The 20548-nt window shown below is 42.3% G+C and overlaps 1 protein-coding gene across 2 annotated transcripts in view; it reads right to left on the reverse strand.

The window, feature by feature from the left end:
* Nucleotides 1–5158, reverse strand: part of clint1a (clathrin interactor 1a) — a 112780-nt gene extending 107622 nt beyond the window's left edge. For both annotated transcript variants that reach the window (XM_051933749.1, XM_028812674.2), the window contains exon 1: nucleotides 4972–5158. In XM_051933749.1, the coding sequence (XP_051789709.1) occupies nucleotides 4972–5012 (41 nt within the window). In that variant the 5' untranslated portion in view covers nucleotides 5013–5158. The remainder of the gene's footprint in view (nucleotides 1–4971) is intronic.
* Nucleotides 5159–20548: the final 15390 nt, after the last annotated feature.

The raw sequence follows: 20548 nt of genomic DNA on the forward strand, positions 1-20548 counted from the left end.
TGAGCACTCAAAAATAAAACTACATCAGCCAGCAACAAATACAATCAACTCAAGTCCAATGGAACTGTGCACTGTGCAATTCTGCAACCATCAACTATGGAGAATTAACAATTCTTTTGCAGAAATATAAGCATATCTGCTTTTTCAGGAAGGAAATTTTACTTTTCCCCGCCTCTGTGAAAGGAGAAGCTACCGATAGACTGCAGCGAGAACTGCCAGCATCTGAGCCAGCCAGACTCTGTCTGTCTCTCTCGTCATGGTGATCTAAATGCAATGCACAGTAATAGTAGGTTTTGCAATAAGGCAAATCACGCTAACATAATATGCAATGTTAGTTGATTAGTTACCTGCCGTATTAACGGGAGAGGACGTGCAAACGTCACCGCTGCTGCTGGGTTGAGATTCGCTAGTCCGGAGCGGATCAAAAACACGATAAGGTTATCGCGTGTTTTGTGAGCAAATGCTTTCGCATATTTGTAGCGTTTCCTCCCTTTGATGAAATATCTACTTTGCAAGTATTGCAAGTTGCCCTGTTGTCATCCTTTCTCGTAAAGTATAACCAAACTTTTGAGCGCTTGTGCCGCTTAGGCGCCATGTTTCCTGCTGAGTAAATGACGCTACGCAACATGGTGACGTCATTCGAGGCGACTGGAATCGATAGGGGAATCGTTTGCAAAAATGGCAAACAATTCCAAGGAATTGAAACAGTGGGAACCGGTTCTCAACAAGAACCGGTTTTCGATTCCCATCCCTAGTTATCGCAAAGGTTTAACTTATATATTGTGTAAATGTTGGGTTTGTGATTTGGTGGTCGGAGACACAAACAAAGAATTAAATGGATGTTCTTCTGAGCGGGCTTTCTTTATTGCACGCGTGCTGTCTGTCTGACGTACCAAAACCCCAGTTCCTATCCTTCCTTTTTCTTTCTCCACATAACCAATCACCACACGATAAACGCTGTGTGAAATTAAAACTAGTTATAAACTTAGCCCATGGAGTGTTCAAAACCTTAAAAAAATCTGTTATACTTTTTTAATTATGCCATCCATTCAGGGTTGCGCCCATCCCAGCAAGATTGTGTGCAAGGCAGGTGCAACTCCTAAACGAGTTGCCAGCACATCGCTGGGTGAATAGGAGCAAAACATACACTAGCAGGGTCAATATAGCATAACAAAACCCCACATCCTACATGACTTTGAAAGGAAACTGAAGCACGCCGAGTAACCCCATCCAAAAAAACATGCAAATTCAAGGCAGGGTACACCCGAGACACCCTTGCTGCAAGGCAGCAGTGCAACCTCCATGCTGCCGTGCCCCCACATGATTAATACATGCTTTAATGTATTTCATCATGAAAATTATATCAAGTATTTATCTTAGCATTCAAAATGTTCAGAGAGCAGGAATATCATGAAGTGAGTGTATTCTGTGCGGCGATCACTGCGGCGCCTCCTCAGTACAACAGGAAGTCAGTTTAAGAAGTATGTACCGATTTAACATGGCTCGGGGAACACTTAACACACAGCATTTACACATTTGAATATAATGGTCCTCATCTGACCTTTTAAAACCAAAGTATCTCCAGGCAACGGTCGGCAAAAGTTCTTCTTTGTCATCATGTTCAACTTAATTGTCAGCTACAGCTTCAGTTTTGGAATGTTCTCTGTCCATTTTCACAGCGCAATACCTACACTACCACTACCTATTTAGCAGTGTAGCAGTAAAAAAGAGCCGTACTTGAACAGTTTCCCGCTGCGCCACATTCCGAACGTCGTTTAGGCAATTTAAACTGGTGTTGCGGTATAAGAAAAATCCATATCATAACAAAAATAAAAAATGGTTTTCTGTATGAAAAGGTATACTGCCCAGCACTAGCTCATCCCTAGGTTGGAGTGAATGTTCCAACAAGTATACTTAAACTTTCCTTCTAAATCCCCATTGGTATATGTCTTTTAGATTAACAGCAACTCTAAATTGCCTAATTCGAATGAATGTTGGTGTGTATGTCGATGTGTTTCCCAAAAAAGAAGTGTTCTCTCTGTGGCTGGATCCTGCCTTCCTCACAATGCTCTCAGAACTATTTTCAACCCCTACTTGCCTGATCTACAGGTGTTTTAGGGGAGTACAACAGTGATTTAAAGTCTGTTAAGAGAAAAACAATAGTTACTAGAAAAAAATATGGGGAACAGGTCTCTTGGCAGGTTTGGTTTTGTCAAAGTTAAAATATCCTAGTCAGATATCCCTGGCAACCTCTCTGACCTTGCTTATCTAATCCAATCTACACTTGGCACTCATCTAGAATCTACCCATCAAGGAATACATCACTCCAACAAGTGCAATTTAAGTACAGGTCATCTAATGGTTGAACATACATCTCACAAAATAAAAAAAGGAATGCATACTCCTCTCACAGATTAATGTGAAACTGAAGTTAAGGTTAAAGCTACAGCTATATGAAATAAAAGGATGCTAATACTCACATATGTGAAATGAAAATACTGTTAGAAAATTATAATCATTAAAAATGTTTTACATTTTGCATCTTGTATTCATTAGAAATGAAGTATAATTGTTTATATTTTCACAAACTCTAAATGTACCACACTATTTCCACATGCTGTTTTTAGTTTATATCTGTTATTCTAAATTGGTCCAGTGTAAGTGTGGGTATGTGCGTGACTTGAGCTACATCCAGGGTTGGCACCAGCCTTGTGATCATTGTCACCAGGACAGGCTCCAGCACCCACCTACACCCATGGTCTAGTGTGTTCCCATTAGTCAGTAACTGAGATTTGCTTAAACAGATTTTGATTAATTATATTTAAGTGATTTTCTATTTACTCCAAGTATCACTACCAGTATATAGCATCCACTTGGATGATGCGATGGCAGCCATCCTTGCACCAGTACACTGACGACACATCAGCGATTAGGTGGTGAAGGGGTGAGAGAGACTTAGCCAATTGGAGACAGGGGTTGGCTAGGGTGGCAGAATGGCCAAGAAGGAATGGGGTAGTTAACCAGAAAATTGGGGAACACTCTACTGTCCTCAAACGATGCCAAGGGATCCTTTATGACGATACAGAGTCAGGATTTCAGTTTTACATCTCACCTGAAGGACGGTATGACTTTTTAGAGCACAGTGTCCCTATTATTGCATTGCAGCACTGGGATCCACACACAGACCACAGGTCAAGTGCCCCCTGCTGCCATCACCTACCCCTCTTCCAGTAGCATTCCTGTACTGGACAGGCCCAAACACACTAGCTACAGGCTGATTATATGTTCTGAAGTGTAGGTGGTATGGCTGCTTTAAATGTACTAAACGAACATGTAAAACATGTAAAAGCAATACTTTTAGTTGTTTTATTGATGAAAAGAAGTAGTATTAGGGTGTTGTACCATGTTAGCCATTATGAATGTAGAGAAAAGCCAAGCAAAATGACACCTTTTATTGGCTAACTAAAAAGATTACAATATGCAAGCTTTCGAGGCAACACATGCCTCTTCTTCAGGCATGATGTAAAGAAGAAAATTTGATGAAAAGAAATTTAAATCATTTTAAAGAACATCCATCCATCCATCCATCCATTTTCCAACCCGCTGAATCCGAACACAGGGTCACGGGGGTCTGCTGGAGCCAATCCCAGCCAACACAGGGCACAAGGCAGGGAACCAATCCCGGGCAGGGTGCCAACCCCACCGCAGGACACACACAAACACACCCACACACCAAGCACACACTAGGGCCAATTTAGAATCACCAATCCACCTAACCTGCATGTCTTTGGACTGTGGGAGGAAACCGGAGCGCCCGGAGGAAACCCACGCAGACACGGGGAGAACATGCAAACTCCACGCAGGGTGGACCCGGGAAGTGAACCTGGGTCTCCTAACTGCGAGGCAGCAGCGCTACCACTGCGATTTTAAAGAACATGTTTGATAAATTTACTAAAGATTTCTGAAAATGTCACTAACTGCAGTGCATCTGAATAACGCTGCACGCTTACCCAGAAACCTAACCATAAGGTTGTCATAATGTGTAAATAAAACAACTTTTAAGTGCCAAAACATTTGTTTCAGGTAAATAAACAAGGCTGAAAATTCCAGCTTGGTCAATCATTGCTTCTCCTGAAGTACCAGCTGTAAACTAAAGTTAGTGATACGGGAACCTAAAGGAAAAACAAGGCTCCGTGTACGGTGAATTACACGCTGGTATATTAGTGTATCTTCACACCGTATTCTGTTAGGGATGATACGAACTGGGAATACTTCTGAAACAGGGGACATCCAAAGTTGTATCATCCTTTCCACCTCCCACTATCATATCACAAAGAGAGGACTTGTCGTCAAGACACAACCAGCCTTTTGGTGCCTACATTTACCTTCTGTTTCGCAAGCGTTCATTTCTCTTGACGTTTTAACCAGGAAATGTTTAAGCGAAAACACTACTGGGCAGGCTGAAAGAAACCAAGACTACATATGCCGATTAAATGAAAACCGATGACTACACCGCACAGCTTTCTGCAAACCCGGAAATATCCGGGTATATTCACCCTGCAGAGTTGCTCGACTCGCGACTACTAACTTTACAATGGACGGAAACGCACGGCACAAGTTGCAAACTTCCAAACAGGTGACTGGGCTTAGTAATCCTATTATATGGCCGCATTTCAACGCCAGTTCCAAAAGGCCAGCCCACCTTGGCCAAAGCTTCCACGTTCACCAATTCCCTAGCTAATATGCACCGTAAACGTTGGAGTACGTTGGGAGAAAGAAAAAAAAAAAAAACACTGCCAATGAGCACAAAGAAAGCCACAGCAAGGCCGGACGTCGACAGGCAGCCATGACAAGCAGGCCGCGATCAGCTGAGAGTCGCCGGTGACGTCGCGCCTCGAACAGGTAGAGGCTAGCGGCCTCGACGAACACGACAGCTACACCGCCGCCCTTCCAAACGCTCTCAATACTCACGCTTTATCCACCAGCTCCCGTACTTTCCACATGTTCAGCATCTCGGCTGTCTACTGGGAGCTCTCCACCTCAGTGCGCGCCGACGTCTGCGCCGTAAGACACCGATGGTCTCGGATGTTTCGCCCGCGACACTGGAAGCACTAAGTCCCGATACTCAGCGGCGCCAGGGCCAGCCAGGTTACTACGGAGACGTCCTTGCCACGTCACCAAGAAAGCGTCCTGTTCGCAGCGCATGGCGGGAGTTTGAGTTTTTTCGTCGCTGAAATCGTATACTTTTTGTGCTGTTTGTCTTTCACAACGCGCAGTTCAGGATTCCAAGGGATGTGAGAAATGTGGAAAAGCAGGACTGCCAAGAGGTGTGTGCGAGGGAGGATCAAACCGAGTTTCACCCATCGCGAGAAAACGAAAACATCCTTACTTTTCAACATGTTCCTACCAAATCTTACACACTTATAAAATCGTCCCCGTGGAACACCGATGCCGGGTTCAACAGAAAATGTGTTGATTTCCCCTCATGAAAGTGACCAGAAAAATAACAATGTCGTTATGTTCTATGACTTACCATGCTTAATCTACAGCCAAACTGGTACTCTAAAAGTGAACATACCATACAACCAGCACGATTCCACCTGTCTGCAAGTCGCCATAACGCTGGAGTGCGCTGTTAACACAAACTCTGAAAAGTAAGCTTTTGATCAGCTGTTCTTACAATCAACCAAAGCAAAAAATATAAAAGCAAATTTGCCAGCAGCTTGTCTAGCACGAGCGACTGACAAGTGACACCAAATCAGTACTGTTGAAAAGCAGCCCTAAAAAGTGGCCTCCTTGACCCACAGCTGTCACAAGCTGCCAACAAACTTCACAAAGAGCCCCTTGACAACTTGTTGTAACTCCTCACTGAGGTGGAGATATCCATGTAGAGAGTTGTGATGCTGAACATGTGAAAAGTAGGTGGATAAAGTGTGAGTACTGACAGGATTTGGAAGGGCAGTGGAGTAGCTGTCATCTTCGTCAAGAATGTTCGCTCGAGACGTGATGTCACCAGCGACTCTCAGCTGATTACAGTACACCTGTTTGTCATGGCTTTGTTTGTGCTCTTGGGCTGTGCAGTAGCAAACAGGATGGTAACTGTAACTAGCAGTTGTGACAAACCACAAGCTGTTTAACAGCACTAAAAAGTTCACTCTTCACAATACTTTTTCCATAGCAGCACTTTACTGGGCTGTGTGGTTCCTCGTAGAACAACTGCTTGACAAAGAACCATTTTATTCTGGGAAGGGTTCTTTGCGTATTAACTTAATTCTTTGGGAGTTGAAAGGTCTCCTAATATGTGAACAAAACAGAAGCAGTAGGTGACCTAGAAGGATAATGACAGATCAAGACAACCTAAAGTCAGCCCGTGTTATTGCATGCATCAAGAGTCCTTTAAAAATGATGAGGCCACTGATATTTTACAAATCTGTTATCATCTATTTATGGCTATTTTTATGCACCTGTTACAGATCTGAATAAATTAAGGCTTCTTCTGTAACTTTCTTGCAGAGGGTTCATTTGGGAACTAAAAATGTTTCTCCTATGGTAACGCTCTGATGAACCGCTTAAGAACCTTTATTTTTAAGAGTGTAGGCCAAAGGCCAGTAGCTCAAATAATAGGCAGTCTGGCCAGGAACTCTGACCACCAACTATAGCGAGCAGCTCGGACCAGTCATTTCGAGAGGCCACAAAATAGACAGCATGAGTGACCAATTAAAAAAAAAAAACATGCTATGGTCAAATGGTCAGGGAGGAGAGGAATCCATGAGCTCTAGTCGGCATAAGCCCTGCAGTGGAATAGTTAGTGAAGAAGTTAGATGTGCATCCCTAGAACTGTCTAATAGCTGTACTCTGTAAAAGCAGCCATTCTGATCAATGCAGAGAAACGAACGCAAAGCTTACAATAGGCAATGATGCACGATTAATTGTACTCTTATATAACTGACATGCTATGAATAAATTCTGAAAAAAAACAATTCAAAATAGTTTTCAACATTTTTTTTGAAATGTTCATACGTACTAGCCTGATGAATAAATATATTCCAGATTATTGATGCATAAAAGTAAAGTGTTGTTTCACCAGTTCTTTAATGCTTCACCTTCCGAACACTGAGAGAGCCAGCGTTCAAAGATCTGAGATTTAGATTGTGGATGTGGAAACACAGGTTGGGAGCAGGCGCTGATAGTGGGATTCTGCACCCACCACATGTCGAACCACCTGGAAGGTGCAAAATTGTTCAAAGCCTTAAACATGATTAAAATAATTTTAACATCAATCCTAAGGAGACATAGGCAGTCAGTGAAACTATGCTAATAGAGGTACATTTTTTTCAGGCAATTTTTTCTGTCTGGTCGCTCTTCATACTGCTGCATTTTGAACAAACTGCTGCCATTTGATCTGTCTTTTTGATGGTCCTGATAGGCTGCATAATTGAAATAGGAATGAGCCGTAAGATCACCTGGTCTGAGCTCTGGCAAGCTGAGCCTTTCATCATCAAGCTCTTGATACAGTCAGTCAATGACATCCAGCCCAGTCCATCTAAACTTTTCTGCTGGGGAAAGGCTGAATCTCCAGAATGTCCCTTGTACCAGAGAAGGGGATTAGGGGCGCTCAAGCACATCGTGAGCAGTTTCCCGACAGCACTGGTGAGGGGCGCTATCATTGGTGTCATGGCCATCTCTAGTGCCAAAGTCCAGACCAAGTGCCTCGGACCAGTGAGGCAGAGGATTGCTTTTGTCAGAGTTGGAGAGAAGGCCAAACCCCAGCCAAGGACAGCAGTGGGTCTCCTCTCGGCAATGAAAACTCACTGGCAGTTGAAGGTATACTTGGAGAAGCAGTTTCCATTCCCAGCCAGAATCACAGAGGCCACTTTGAGGCCTGACATTGTCTTATTCTTAGAACTATCCAAGCAAGGTGGTCATCCTGGAACTCACACTTCCTTGCAGGGAGAGGATGAAGGAAGCCCACAAGCACCTGAAAGCCAAGTATTTAGGGCTGGAGGAAGAGTGCTGCAGGCGTGGGTGGCACACATGGTGTGTATCCATAGAGGTGGGCTTCAGAGGCTTTGCTACATTGTCTCTGTGGAAAGCTTATAATCTTCTGGGCATCACTGGTGTGGGCAAGAGTCAAGCCATCAGAACTATGAAAAAGGTAGCAGAAAAAGTCTCCTGATCTCTGCAGATTAAGAAGAGAGAACTGTGGTCACCTGCTACTTGGGCACTAGCCACAAACTGATCACTCCTAGTTGGATCGCCTGGGTGAGGGTGTCTGATGTTGAAACTCCCAAAATGCCCAAAACATCCGATGACCCCAGGCTTCATCACTAATGAGGTGTCCAAGTGCATCAACAGATGCATGTTGTAACCATAGGAGCGAATTACAAAAATCTGGTTGGCTAAAAACAAAAGCATGTGTTACATTTTCACACTGACAGGAAGCTGCCTTTCTCCTTTGGACTTAATTTAGCCTTTGTCTCAGAAGTATTGGTTTTACTTGTATTCACCATTTCTTAAAGAAGTTCTGAATATGAGCCAAGCGTGTTTCAGTATGGCCACTGGGTGTGGCGTCGGCCACTGTTCCAGTTTATGTACCGTACAGCACCCTGAGGTCATTTTAAGACCTGTCAGCTTTATCAAAGTGGGGCAGGCTGTCACCTATAATGGGGGTTCAGATTCACTGGCTAGAAATAAGTAGGTAGATTTCCAAGTTAACAGCATTTATTAGATTATTTTCCTTTTTTGTGTTGTACAACTTTTCTATTGGTTTACTTTGCAAAGCACCCTCTACACCATATCTTCCTCCCAGCAACTTGGTTCTTTATATGATGTAAAATGTGAGACCTGCCAAAGCAAACTGTTAGACTTATTTAAACTGGCAAAAGACAAAAGCACAAATATACATAATTTACTTAAGAGTTTTAAAAAAGATTAAAAACAGTTCCACACCAAAAATATACTTCTGAAGCAAGAAGCCATGAGAGGTAACTAGCAGGAATCTAAAGAACTCGTTCAGAGACAGGGAGAATGGGGGGAGGGCATCCTGGGTAGGGGTCCCCATCTCCAGTCCTGGAGGGCCACAGTGGCTGCAGGTTTTCATTTTAACCCTTTTCTTAATTAGTGACCTGTTTTTGCTGCTAATTAACTTCTTTTCAATTAATTGCATTTGATTTGTTTGTGAAGACTCAGATCCCCTAATTGTTTCTTTTTCCTTAATTAGCAGCCAAACAATAATGAGATACTAAATGAGCCAAAACATGACCAGCAAACTGTGTCCATCATACAATATCTGAATATAAAGAAAGATGAAAGTCTCAGGAATGTTGATCTGCTCAGGTCCCTAAAACATTTTAGCAGTACTCTTAGAAAAGAGATAATCAACCATTTTGGAAATGTCTGCTATTGCACAATGAAAGCAGCAACAAGCCATAGAATTAAAGAATGAGTTTAATTAACAACAACAATCAGAGCCTAATTAAGCAACTGGTTGGAGCGAAATTGGTTGGAGTTTGAGGCCCTGACTTAGTTGGTCTTCTATTGGCTCACTCTCTTCACATTTCATTTCTGTTTGGATATCACTTAATGAAGCAATTCAGAGGGATGATGAAGAAATTTAGTGGAACAAATCTTACAAAACAAGTCAATTTAAATGAAAGTGAAATGGAGTTAATCAGCAGCAAAAATTGGTCTCCAATTAAGAAAAGGGTTAAAATGAAAACCTGCAGCCACTGCAGCCCCCCAGGACCAGAGTAGGAGACCACTGGTCTAGGGTTTGTTCTCATGATCAATCTAATTATTAGATTTCAATAATAAAAAAATAACAGTCATGAAAAGTCAGTCAGTCAATCATTCTCCAACCCACCATATCCTAACACAGGGTCACGGGGGTCTGCTGGAGCCAATCCCAGACAACACAGGGCGCAAGGGAGGAACAAATCCCCAGGCAGGGCGCCAGCCCACCGCAGAGTCATGAAAAGGACCTAGTCAAACATCAGCAGTGAAAGAAAGCAACAACAGACCCCTCACAGCACAGGCCCCCCACCCTTCCCTCCCGCAACCATCCTCTGAAAGGGGTCTTTTAAGAATTAAAAGTTACTGATGCCTATTTAGACGGGAAGTCAGGCACAATAGTCAGGTAAAGGAAAGAGGAAAGAGAAGATTCAAGGATCTAGACTAGGAACATGACACAGACCACCAGTACACCATCCCCCAACAAAACATATGGCAGCTTGCTATTCCCCAATATTGGATCCAGATAATCCATTGATCCAAGCCACTGAAAGCTGAAGAAGGACTAGGTTAAAGAAACCAGATTTCCTGAAATTTACAAAAAGAGGTTTCCAGCAAGACAAGCTAGACAAAGTAACCTCTGCTTGATAAAAGTAAGGGTAAGAGTAGAGTGGTCCAGAAGAAGAGATATATGAAGTAAAGGGGGATAGTAACAGAGGCAGTTAGAGATATCAGGCCAAAAAGCAGAGACTTGTCAACCATAAAGCATATGAAAAAATGTGCTAGGGACATTTAAGTGGCAAAGGTGACAGACAGGATCAGTTGCCACATGTGTGGCATCAAGTTTACGATATGTAAGATATAGGCAATGTGTCTCTCTTTCTAATTTCTGCTAATGATACCGATTCCGATGAAGTGAGTAAACATGTGGAATTTGTATATGACACCAAATTTGGAAAGGTATCAAATAGTGAGTAAGCAATACAAATTGGGCCAAACACCTGGAAAATACAATTAAATGCAGGCAAGTGGAAAACTGCTTCCTGTAGGGAAGCAAACATTTATTATACAGTAAAAGCAAACCCTAGAAGGGATTTAGCGGCTTACATTGACCTAACGATCTGATCCTGCAGACAAAATATGCAGAAGCAGTTGGAAGTACAAATAAAATCTTAGGTTGTATTATGAAGACTTCTGAATATAAATGAAGGGACATCATGCTCAGACTGTATAATATGCTAGAGAGGCCGTGTCTGGAGTGGCATGTGCAGTTCTGCATGGTGTACAACAAAAAAGTCAGAGAAGAGCAACAAAGTGCATTGCTCCATGGGGAAGAGGTCAAGTCCTGTGCGCACAAGAATGGCAGATGAAACCTCTTAAGCCTGTAACAGGATACAGGCAGAATGCTCAGTGCTGCCGAATCACAAGTCCAGGGTTCAAATAGTAGGCCTGGGCTCCATGTGCACAGCACCTCCTTGGCTGTGTGAGTTTTGTTGCAGTTTTTTTCACATATCATAAAAATTTGCAGGCTAACTTAAATGAGTGAGTGTTTTGTGCCCATACATGACTTGTACCTGATGCTGCCAGGATAGGCTCTGGCCAACGGCATGAATTAAAAAGCTATAATATTGAATGGGTTGTCTTGAGAATTTAAAGCAACACAGGGACATCATCCAGGTCTGGAAATTCTCAAAGGCATCAATAAAGGTTTTCAGCAGAACTCTTTCCATTAAATGATGAAAACACATATCATTGTCAATCAAAGAGATGACATTCCAGATGGAAATAAAGAGTCACAAAAAACATTTTGGCAAGCCATACAGTTAAAACTGAAAGAGTAGGTGGCAGGAATGTACCTTCAAGTGGAATGCACACCTCCATAAACCGAAAGAAGGAGAAGAAGAAGAAGCACTCGTCATTTTGTGGACTAGTAGCCCAGTGTTCACATATGCTTCTTAAAGACCACATCTTTTCAACCTTTAGCTCTTCAAGGCTGATATCCCAACTCTTTTTGTCCCCACAGACCAGACACAGGAACTTCTGCCTGAGTATGAAGATATCACTTCCGCCTCGGCACCGAGGACGACATCACTTCTTGTCCTGGCCCCGAGGACGACATCACTTCATTAAATCTCCCTATAAAACCCAACGTCTTTCCTCTGTTGAGGAGTTCTGTTTTGGACTCAGATCTATACACAATTGTATTGAAACTTTGCCTTTTGCAACCAAAGTCAAGTACACGGGTGGCTGCCCCAAACCTTTGTCTTGTGTCAATGTTTTTTGATACCCACTGCACGCCCAACCTACCAGGAAAGGGGTGTCTTTTTGAAATGCCTTTCCCAAGGTTTCTTCCATTTTTCCCTATGTTTTTTTTGGGAGTTTTTCCTTGTCTTCTTATTGAGTCAAAGCTGGGGGGCTGTTAAGAGACAGGGCCTGTTAAAGCCCATTGCGGTACTTCTTGTGTGATTTTGGGCTATACAAAAATAAATTGTATTGTACTGTACTGTATTGTATTGTATTGTATTGTATTGTATTGTATTGTATTGTATTGTATTGTATTGTCGAGGCTCATCATTTCACAATATATATGTGTGGATGTGTGTGTGTGCATATCTCTCTATTATATAAAAAAATCCTGGGATGAGACAAGACTTTTTATCCTGGGATGAGACAAGATATTTTCAGAAAGATAATTTCAAGTCCTGCGAGACAAGACTTTGTGCCAAGAGATTTAACCACACCCGGGACCAGAAACAAAAGACAAAGAGTAGAAGACAAAGTAGAATGTTGTAAAGAGGTTCAAAAACGTTGGCACGATACACATGCAGAGCAGGTTAGAGATAATGAAAGTACGAAAATTCGAAAGTCTCAAAAAATGATAGTAAAGATCGCATTAGTGCAAACAAATGGAAATTATTACTCGGTGAAATAACAGAACAGCGAAAAGAGATCGAATATATGGACATAGGTGATATGACAGAAGTATGTAGATATTGTTAGGCTTTGAATTTTAAGTTGGAGACTTGTAGATCGACTAATTCGTGTTGCCATCAGGGAAAAGTAGTGTTTCTTCCCAATGAAGAGGCGTATCTGCGAGAAATAAAAGATTTGTTATTTGGTGAAGATGAAATACACAAACACTACAGGCAAAACATACGAATCTACAATAATCTATTCACGTTCGTATTAATCAATGCTCAAAACTTAAGATTTACACAATTCAGGACCATACGCTATGAGAATCTGTAGTCCCACAACAAACCACAATTTGGTCAGGTTTATATTTATGATCACGCAGAAGTGATGCAACATAGGAACAAAAGAGTTAAACGATCAGACATGTTAGAAATTCTACAGCCAATAATGGATACAAATCCATACGTCCAAAACTATTGCACTTTACACAAAATGTATCTGAAAAACACGGACAAAGAAGTTTTCTTGGATTTCTATATGAATCCAAGAGATCACGCTCGCATATATAATAAACCAACATGTGACGAATTGTCAGCGATAATAGTTTCGAAAGACGGAGATATCAAAGACAGAGTAGATATTCCTGTTTATCCAAAAGCACAGCATGATTCGTTGCATGCGGCAGATCCAGGAAATGACTAGCGAATAGGGCCCGCATGGGGGTTAGCGAGCGAAGCAAGCAGGGGGCAGAGCCCCCTAGTAAATATCTATATATATTGTGGGATATGGCCAGCCATTCATCCCGGCCAGTACCTCCAGGCCGCCAGGTGGAGCCCTCCCTGTAGCGTGGAAGTGTCCCGAATGCCAGCAGAGAATTATGGACAGTGGACTTTTAATTCACAGCCCTGCTGGATACCATGGGGGCTGCCAGAGGACGCTGCAGGGAGGAGTAAGGACTATTTTCCCTACACCCCGGAAGTATGTCCCAGTCACATGGACAGAAGAAATGACGTGCTTCCAGGATGAAAAACAAGAGTTTTTGATCTGCCCTGGAGGTGCTAGGAAGTCACATGGACTGAGGGTTCAGGAGCACCTCTGGGTCAAGGACTATAAAGGACTCTGGGAAATCCCAGACGGATGAGCTGAGCTGGGTGGAAGGGTGGCAACGTGTCTGAGAGAGTGGAGGATTATTGATTATTGTAGTGTTATTGATTTATATGAGTATTGTGGAGAGGAGGGTGCTTTGTGCACGTATTTGTCCAAATAAATATTGGACTTTTACCTGGTGTCTGGCGTTTGATCCGAGGGTTCAAGGGAAAGAGAGTGGCCCCTATCTGTCACAATATATATATATATATATATATATATATATATATATATATATATATATATATATATATATATATATATATCTCCATAAGGGAAGTTGTCCTTTTGCATGACGTTTTGGAGGTCAGAGCGCAATGTTTCTGTAGTTCTTGTGCGACCAGCCCAACAGACCCCAGCTGTGGACCTCCAGAGCTCTACTCTGTTGAGTAGGCTGTTGCCCTACATTATACATCAGTGATATGCCTGGTTACATTATGGTTAAGATTAAGATTGGGGAAGAATTATGTGACTCAAGTTGAGTAAACCAGGGGACAAAAACCTGCAATTCAATCCAACACCAAATTGTGGAGCTGCAGCTGGACCCATCTCGAGCAGCCACAAAAGAACATTATAAAAGAAAGAGTGTAAAACCATTTCAGATTCTTTGTCCTTCTGAGGATTCTTCAGGCTGTCTGTCCTTCTTGACACCTGCAAAGGCTTCTCTAAAACAAAGTTAATAGGCTAAGGTACAGTATAAGAGAATTTCTTGTTTTTCATCACTACACAGTCTAGGATGCCTCTATGGTGCCTTAAATGGACAATTTTAAGATAAAACATTAAAACATCCTCTCAGTTTTAAACTTCATTCTTCTCATTATACGTACACAATGCATCAAAGTCTATCCTGGAATGTGAACAAGGAGTGAGCTAACCTTGGATGAGCCACCAGCTCACACTCATGCACATGTTGACAGCTGCTTCTTCACTAATTTGTGACATTAAAAGATTGGGAAAGTTCCACAAACGCTGAGTGGGTCAGCAGTTGAACTCAGACCCCAGGAATCACAAGGCCAGTCCACTAAGCACTGTGCCGCTGTGCTGTCAGGGTGTATGAACACCTGGTGCTGCTGCATTAGACTGCAAGCAAGCTGCTGTTTGCCTAGTTACAGCCTGACATTTAACGGTCTGCTAGCATCAAAAGGGCTTCAAGCTGACCTTAAGATGGTGTGCCAGGCTACTCTTTTATAAAAGGCAGCAGGGAAATTTTTAATTCTATTTATTTTCTCCAAATATATATACACACACACACACACACACACATGACAGATAAACAAAGGAGAGTGGAAGACAAGCAAATCCTGTAAACAAAAGAACAAATAATATTGCCACTGCCATGCTGCGTCTGACCATAAGAGTTCAATGTCCCTGCTTTCTGTAGGGCATCTCTTCATTTCACAGTCAGTCTAGACTCAAATTCCAGAAGAAATGTCTGTTTAAAACTTTAAATAACCCCATACCACAAATGGATGACCAACCTGCCTACCAGCATCCAGTCTGTGAGAGTAAGGGCCTGCCTGCCAGCTTAGAGCATATTCCAGCCAGTTCTCTCATCCTACATCATTATCCAAAAGACCCTCCAACCCATACTGGCACAAAGACAGTTCAGCAATAGAGTCCTGTGAAGCCACCTTTGGCCTCCACACCACAGGGTGTTCATAACCATCTCTCTCATGCCCAATGAGATGGAAGGATGGGAGAAGGCAGCTTTTCCAGGACATTGCCTCTGCCAAAATGCCAGATGGCAGCTCCCCGGAGTGCAGTGGTGCCCCGGATTCCCACAGGGCATACTGGGACTTGGGAGTCCGGTTTCCCAGTCCCGTTGGGTGCCATGGGTGCTGCCAGAGGGAAGCTGTGAAAGGATCTGGGGAGTCATGCTTCCCTTGCAGAAGTATATCCCAGGTAGAAGTGCTAGGAAGTCATGAGGACAGAAGCCCCAAAGTACTTCCAGGCTGATTAAAGAATTGGGATTCTCTATCTGACCCGGAAGTCACGTGGGAGGAAAAACAGAAGCACTTCCAGGTCAAGGCCTATTTAAAGGACTGCTGGAGACCCGGAGAGCCGGAGTTGGGAGGTGTGTGACAGAGCTTGCTGGGAGGTGTGGAGGAGAGATTTGTGTTTATAATTATTGATTTATTGTTTATTTAATTGCTTGTTTATTGTGGCTGGGGTGCTTTGGAGGCACTGCTTAAAAGAAGAAGCATTAAAATACTTCTGAGTGCTTTTATCCTGTGTCCTGAGCTTCTGTCTGTTTAAGAGGCAACCGTGACTCCTAGCGTCTTACACCACATTAATGCTTCCTGACAGTGTGCCTCTTTAACATTAATGGGCCACCCTGGGTCCTCATTCTGTCATTTTTAATAAAGACTCTTTCTCCCAACCCAATCTAGCAAAAAAAAAAAAACTGAATATCTTTTGAAGCTAGTCATTAGGAAGGTGTCATAAAATTATGATAAAAATGTGTAACAAAAAAACTACTACTGGTTAACACTAGTAAGGATAAAATCTTGGTCAGTTAGCCTGGGGGAATACAGGTGGGCTGAGATGAAAAGGTAATCTAGCTGGGGATGGAATGGGACTGAGTTGGGCTGAAACAAGAACTGGTGTGAAGTAGGGAGTCAGCTCATCCTATTGGTCATTGGAGGACTGAGTTGTGGTCGAATAGGATTGGTGTGAAGTAAGGAGTTGGCCCGGTCCTATTGGACTAAGACAATAAGAGGAGGTGTACAAAGGCATGCAGTCTCATCCATGGAGGAGACCCAAGTCATCACTCGCTCCATTCAAAGGCCATGCTGGAGAAAAGGCCAAGTAAGTCTCCCAGTAGCTCATTAACAGGTTGTAACATTTTAACCAACACTCATTGTATTCTGCTTCCTTATATTTTGGGCATATTATCTGTAATACATGAATAAATGTGTAACTTTTTGTCTCCTGCTTGTTCTGGACATAAAGATAAAAGGTAATATAACATACGAGGTTTATAGCAGGGATTTGAGAACATTTTATTAAGTTCTACGTAATAAACAGTATAAAGGGGAAAAAGAGCTACCGTGGGACCATAACACAACAAAACAAAGCTTTGGAGTTAAGATTTACAGGGGTGAGGGGGATCTAAGCAGAGCATGGAGATGTCTCTATATCTGACCTCAGGAGCTGCTCCCTACAACACACCACCACTTTTCACCATCACACCAACAACCGAGATCAAACCTCTCTTTATGCACTCCAGAACCCCACAAACTGAGAGTCAGTCGCAGAAGTAGGAACCAATCCTGGCTGAGATGCCACTTCATCTCAGGCCTTGGAGATGCCAATCAACACAACTCACATGACGTTTGGGAAGTGGCAAGATGCCCACATGGGCAAAGGGAAAATCCCAATATAATTTCAAAAATGATTTAATTCTTGGACAAATCATATTAAGTAGGAGAACGTTGCCTAGTGCCAGGTAACTAAAGTACAAATGCTAACAGACAATCTAATTTGCTGCATGGTTCGGATGCCTTTAAAGATCTCCATTTACTGAATTTGAAGTGCTATACTGCCTGCTTCCTTTTTGCAGTCACTTTTGTCTGTCTGACTTTTTACCATTGCTGTTTTTTATTTGTGTTTTATTTCTGCCATACTGGATCTTTTTCTGTGACTGCTTTGCATGATTTATTCTGTTCCTGGGCAGGTGCCCTTGGCCTGCTAATATTGCTTCAATTCCTCTTCAGCTGAACGCTGAATTCACTTCCTCTTTCTCCTGACCTCCCTAGTGGATATGAGAATGTGTGACATGTGCACTCTGTCCTTTTTGATAAAACGGTACTCTCAAGGCGCACTTTCGTATTCTCTGAAAGACAGAAACATCCGGCCAACTCTGATATATTCTGAGGCAAGACAAGAAACACCTGGCAGGCCTAGATAGGAAGAGCGTCCCAGTTCTAGAATGCAAGACCAGCTTAAAGAGCAGCTGCTTCTATTTAGTTGGCCATCCGGCTTTGCTAAAGTATAAAATACTGGTGAAAAATGCTGCATAATCAATACGAGCCATCCCATATCGTGTGTTTATTTGCATGGGTGCTGTCATTTTCTGTTTGTGGATTTTATAGGAGCTGCCTTTTTGTGTGTTTGGTATTAAAATCTGCCACAAAAATACACAAAAGAGAATACATTTGTGGTGGAAGAATTGGAGTCAGTCAAGAATTTAAATAAGGTAATGTATTTAACAAACTACCATTCATCTATCCATTTTCTTAACACACTTATCCAGGGCAGGGTGCTGGACCAGCAATCATCAAGCACCAGTCCATCACAGGTTGAGCACAAGCACTCACAAGAGGGGCCAATTTAGCATCGCTAATCCAAATAACCTCCATCTCTTTGGACTGTGGGAGAAATGGGAGCACATGCCACTTCAGTTCTTCTTGGCATGGATTCCACAAGATGTTGGAAGCAGTCCTTTGAGGTTCTGGTCCATGTTGATATGACTGCATCATGAAATTTTTGCAGATTTGCCAGCTGCACATTCAGGCTGTGTGTCTCCTGCGCTTTCACATCCCAGAGGTGTTCTGTTGGAATTGGATCCACCAACTGGGAAGGTTACTGAAGAACACTGAACTCCTTGTCATGTTTATAAAACCAGTTTGAGACATTTTTTGCTTTGTGGTGCATTGTCAGGCTGGAAGAAGCCATTAGGAGTTGTGACCATGAAGGGATGCCCACGCTCAACAGCAATGACCAAACAGGCCGTGGCATTCAAGGGCCCAAAGTACACCAAGAAAACATTCCCCATACCATTACACCTCCAATACCACCAGCCTGGACTATTGACACAAATCAGGTTGTGTGGATGTTTTCATGCTGTTGCCACCAAATTATGATCCTGCCATCTATATGCCATAGCAGAAATCAAGATTCATCAGACCAGGCTATGTTCTTCCAGTGTTTAACTGTCCAGTTTTGTTGAGCCTGTGCTCACTTCAGCCTCAGCTTTCAGTTCTTGGCTGACAGGAGTGGAACCTGACATGGTCTTCTGCTATTGTAGCCCATGCACCTCAGGGTTCAAAGTGTTGTACATTCTGAGATGCTTATCTGCTCACCACAGCTGTACAGAGTGGTTATCTGAGTTACTGTAGTCTTTCCCATCAGCTCAAACCATTCTGGCTATTCTCCTCTGCCTTATCAACAAGGTGTTTCTGTCTACAGAACTCCCACTCAATGAATGGTTTTGTTTCTCATATCATTCTCAGTAAATTCTAGAGACTGTTATGTGGAAAAATCCCAGTCATGCCATGGTCAAAATCACTGAAATCACATTTTTTCCCCATTCTGGTGTTTGATGTGAACATTAACTGAAACTCCTGACCTGACTCATGACTGCGCTGCTGCCACATGATTGGCTGATTAGATAACTGCACGGACAGGCAGGTGTACAGCTGTTCCTAATTGCTATGACACGCTAGAGTTCCGACGCACATTCAACTGTACTGCAAGGGACTGTGTGTTGCCCCCTCTTTTGTATGGCTGAGGGCAGTCCCTTGTGGTGATGAGCAGGTCGATTGCCTATTTGGAAGACATTCCCTTCTGTTCCATTGTGTTGTGTTTTTGCTACAGAGCTTTTGCTAAAACAAATCCTTGTATTTAAAAAAAAAAGTTTCTTCATTGCTCTGTTTATTTCTAGCTGAGTTTTGATAGTAATTTCTCCACAGTAGGCATTTTGACTTATTGTTTTTGACTTTTTGAATTTGAGACTCTCAAGTTCGTAACACAAGTCAAATAATCCAATAGAGCAGTTGAAAGCTGTAAGGTCAGAATCAAAGAAAACACAATACTTACAGACTCCAAGCAACTACAATGCACCACGACCTGAGATCCTCTTTACCTGGACTTAAATAGCCAGAGGGAGGTCTCAGTGGTGTCAGGGTGGCTCTGCCTCATGAGGTACCACCCAATAACAATATGAGATGAAACTACATTAAAAGAAACCGACACAATTACAGGAAAAACAAAGTAAATCAGCAAAAATTCAAAACAAGAAAAATAATTCTGAAATAACTGTAACACAACAGCAATGGCTTAGCAACATTAGATCAAGGCGACTCAAAATAGCGGTGCCCATACTGAAAAAAATGGCAATGTAGGAGAATGTCATCCATTTACAAGACATGTCATCCAAATACAAGACAACATAAAAATAAAAATAAACCGTAAAACAAAACTTAAGAACAAAGAACAGCTGTAAAATATTCAAAACAAGAGGCATGACACATAAGTCATAAAGTATGGAGTGAAAGATGGCAGTCTGCAAGTATAAGCAGATAAGATGAGTGTCTTGTGGAAGTCTGGACAAGGCAAGATGTTTGAGCAGCAGCAGTCCGCATCCTTTAAATCAGGAGGGTATGAGAAAGAGTGTGATGTCTTTCTTAGGAAACAAATACATTAGATATTATATATTTTTTTTTTTTTTTCACCTGTATTATTATCATTCTTTAATTTAATATTATTTATTGTATCAGTATGCTGCTGCTGAAGAATGTGAATTTCCCATTGGGATTAATAAAGTATCTATCTATCTATCTATCTATCTATCTATCTATCTATCTATCTATCTATCTATCTATCTATCTATCTATCTATCTATCTATCTATCTATCTATCTAGATACTCCATGCAGGCTTTTCAGTGTTGCTCTATTTAGTTGTTGAATAACCAAGCCCGTTGTTGGGATGATCCTGTAACAGTGCTGCAGAGAGGACCTCTATTCCCAGCATTC

The sequence above is a fragment of the Erpetoichthys calabaricus genome, chromosome 11 (genome assembly GCF_900747795.2).
Source record: "Erpetoichthys calabaricus chromosome 11, fErpCal1.3, whole genome shotgun sequence".
Taxonomy (NCBI): Eukaryota; Metazoa; Chordata; class Cladistia; order Polypteriformes; family Polypteridae; genus Erpetoichthys; species Erpetoichthys calabaricus.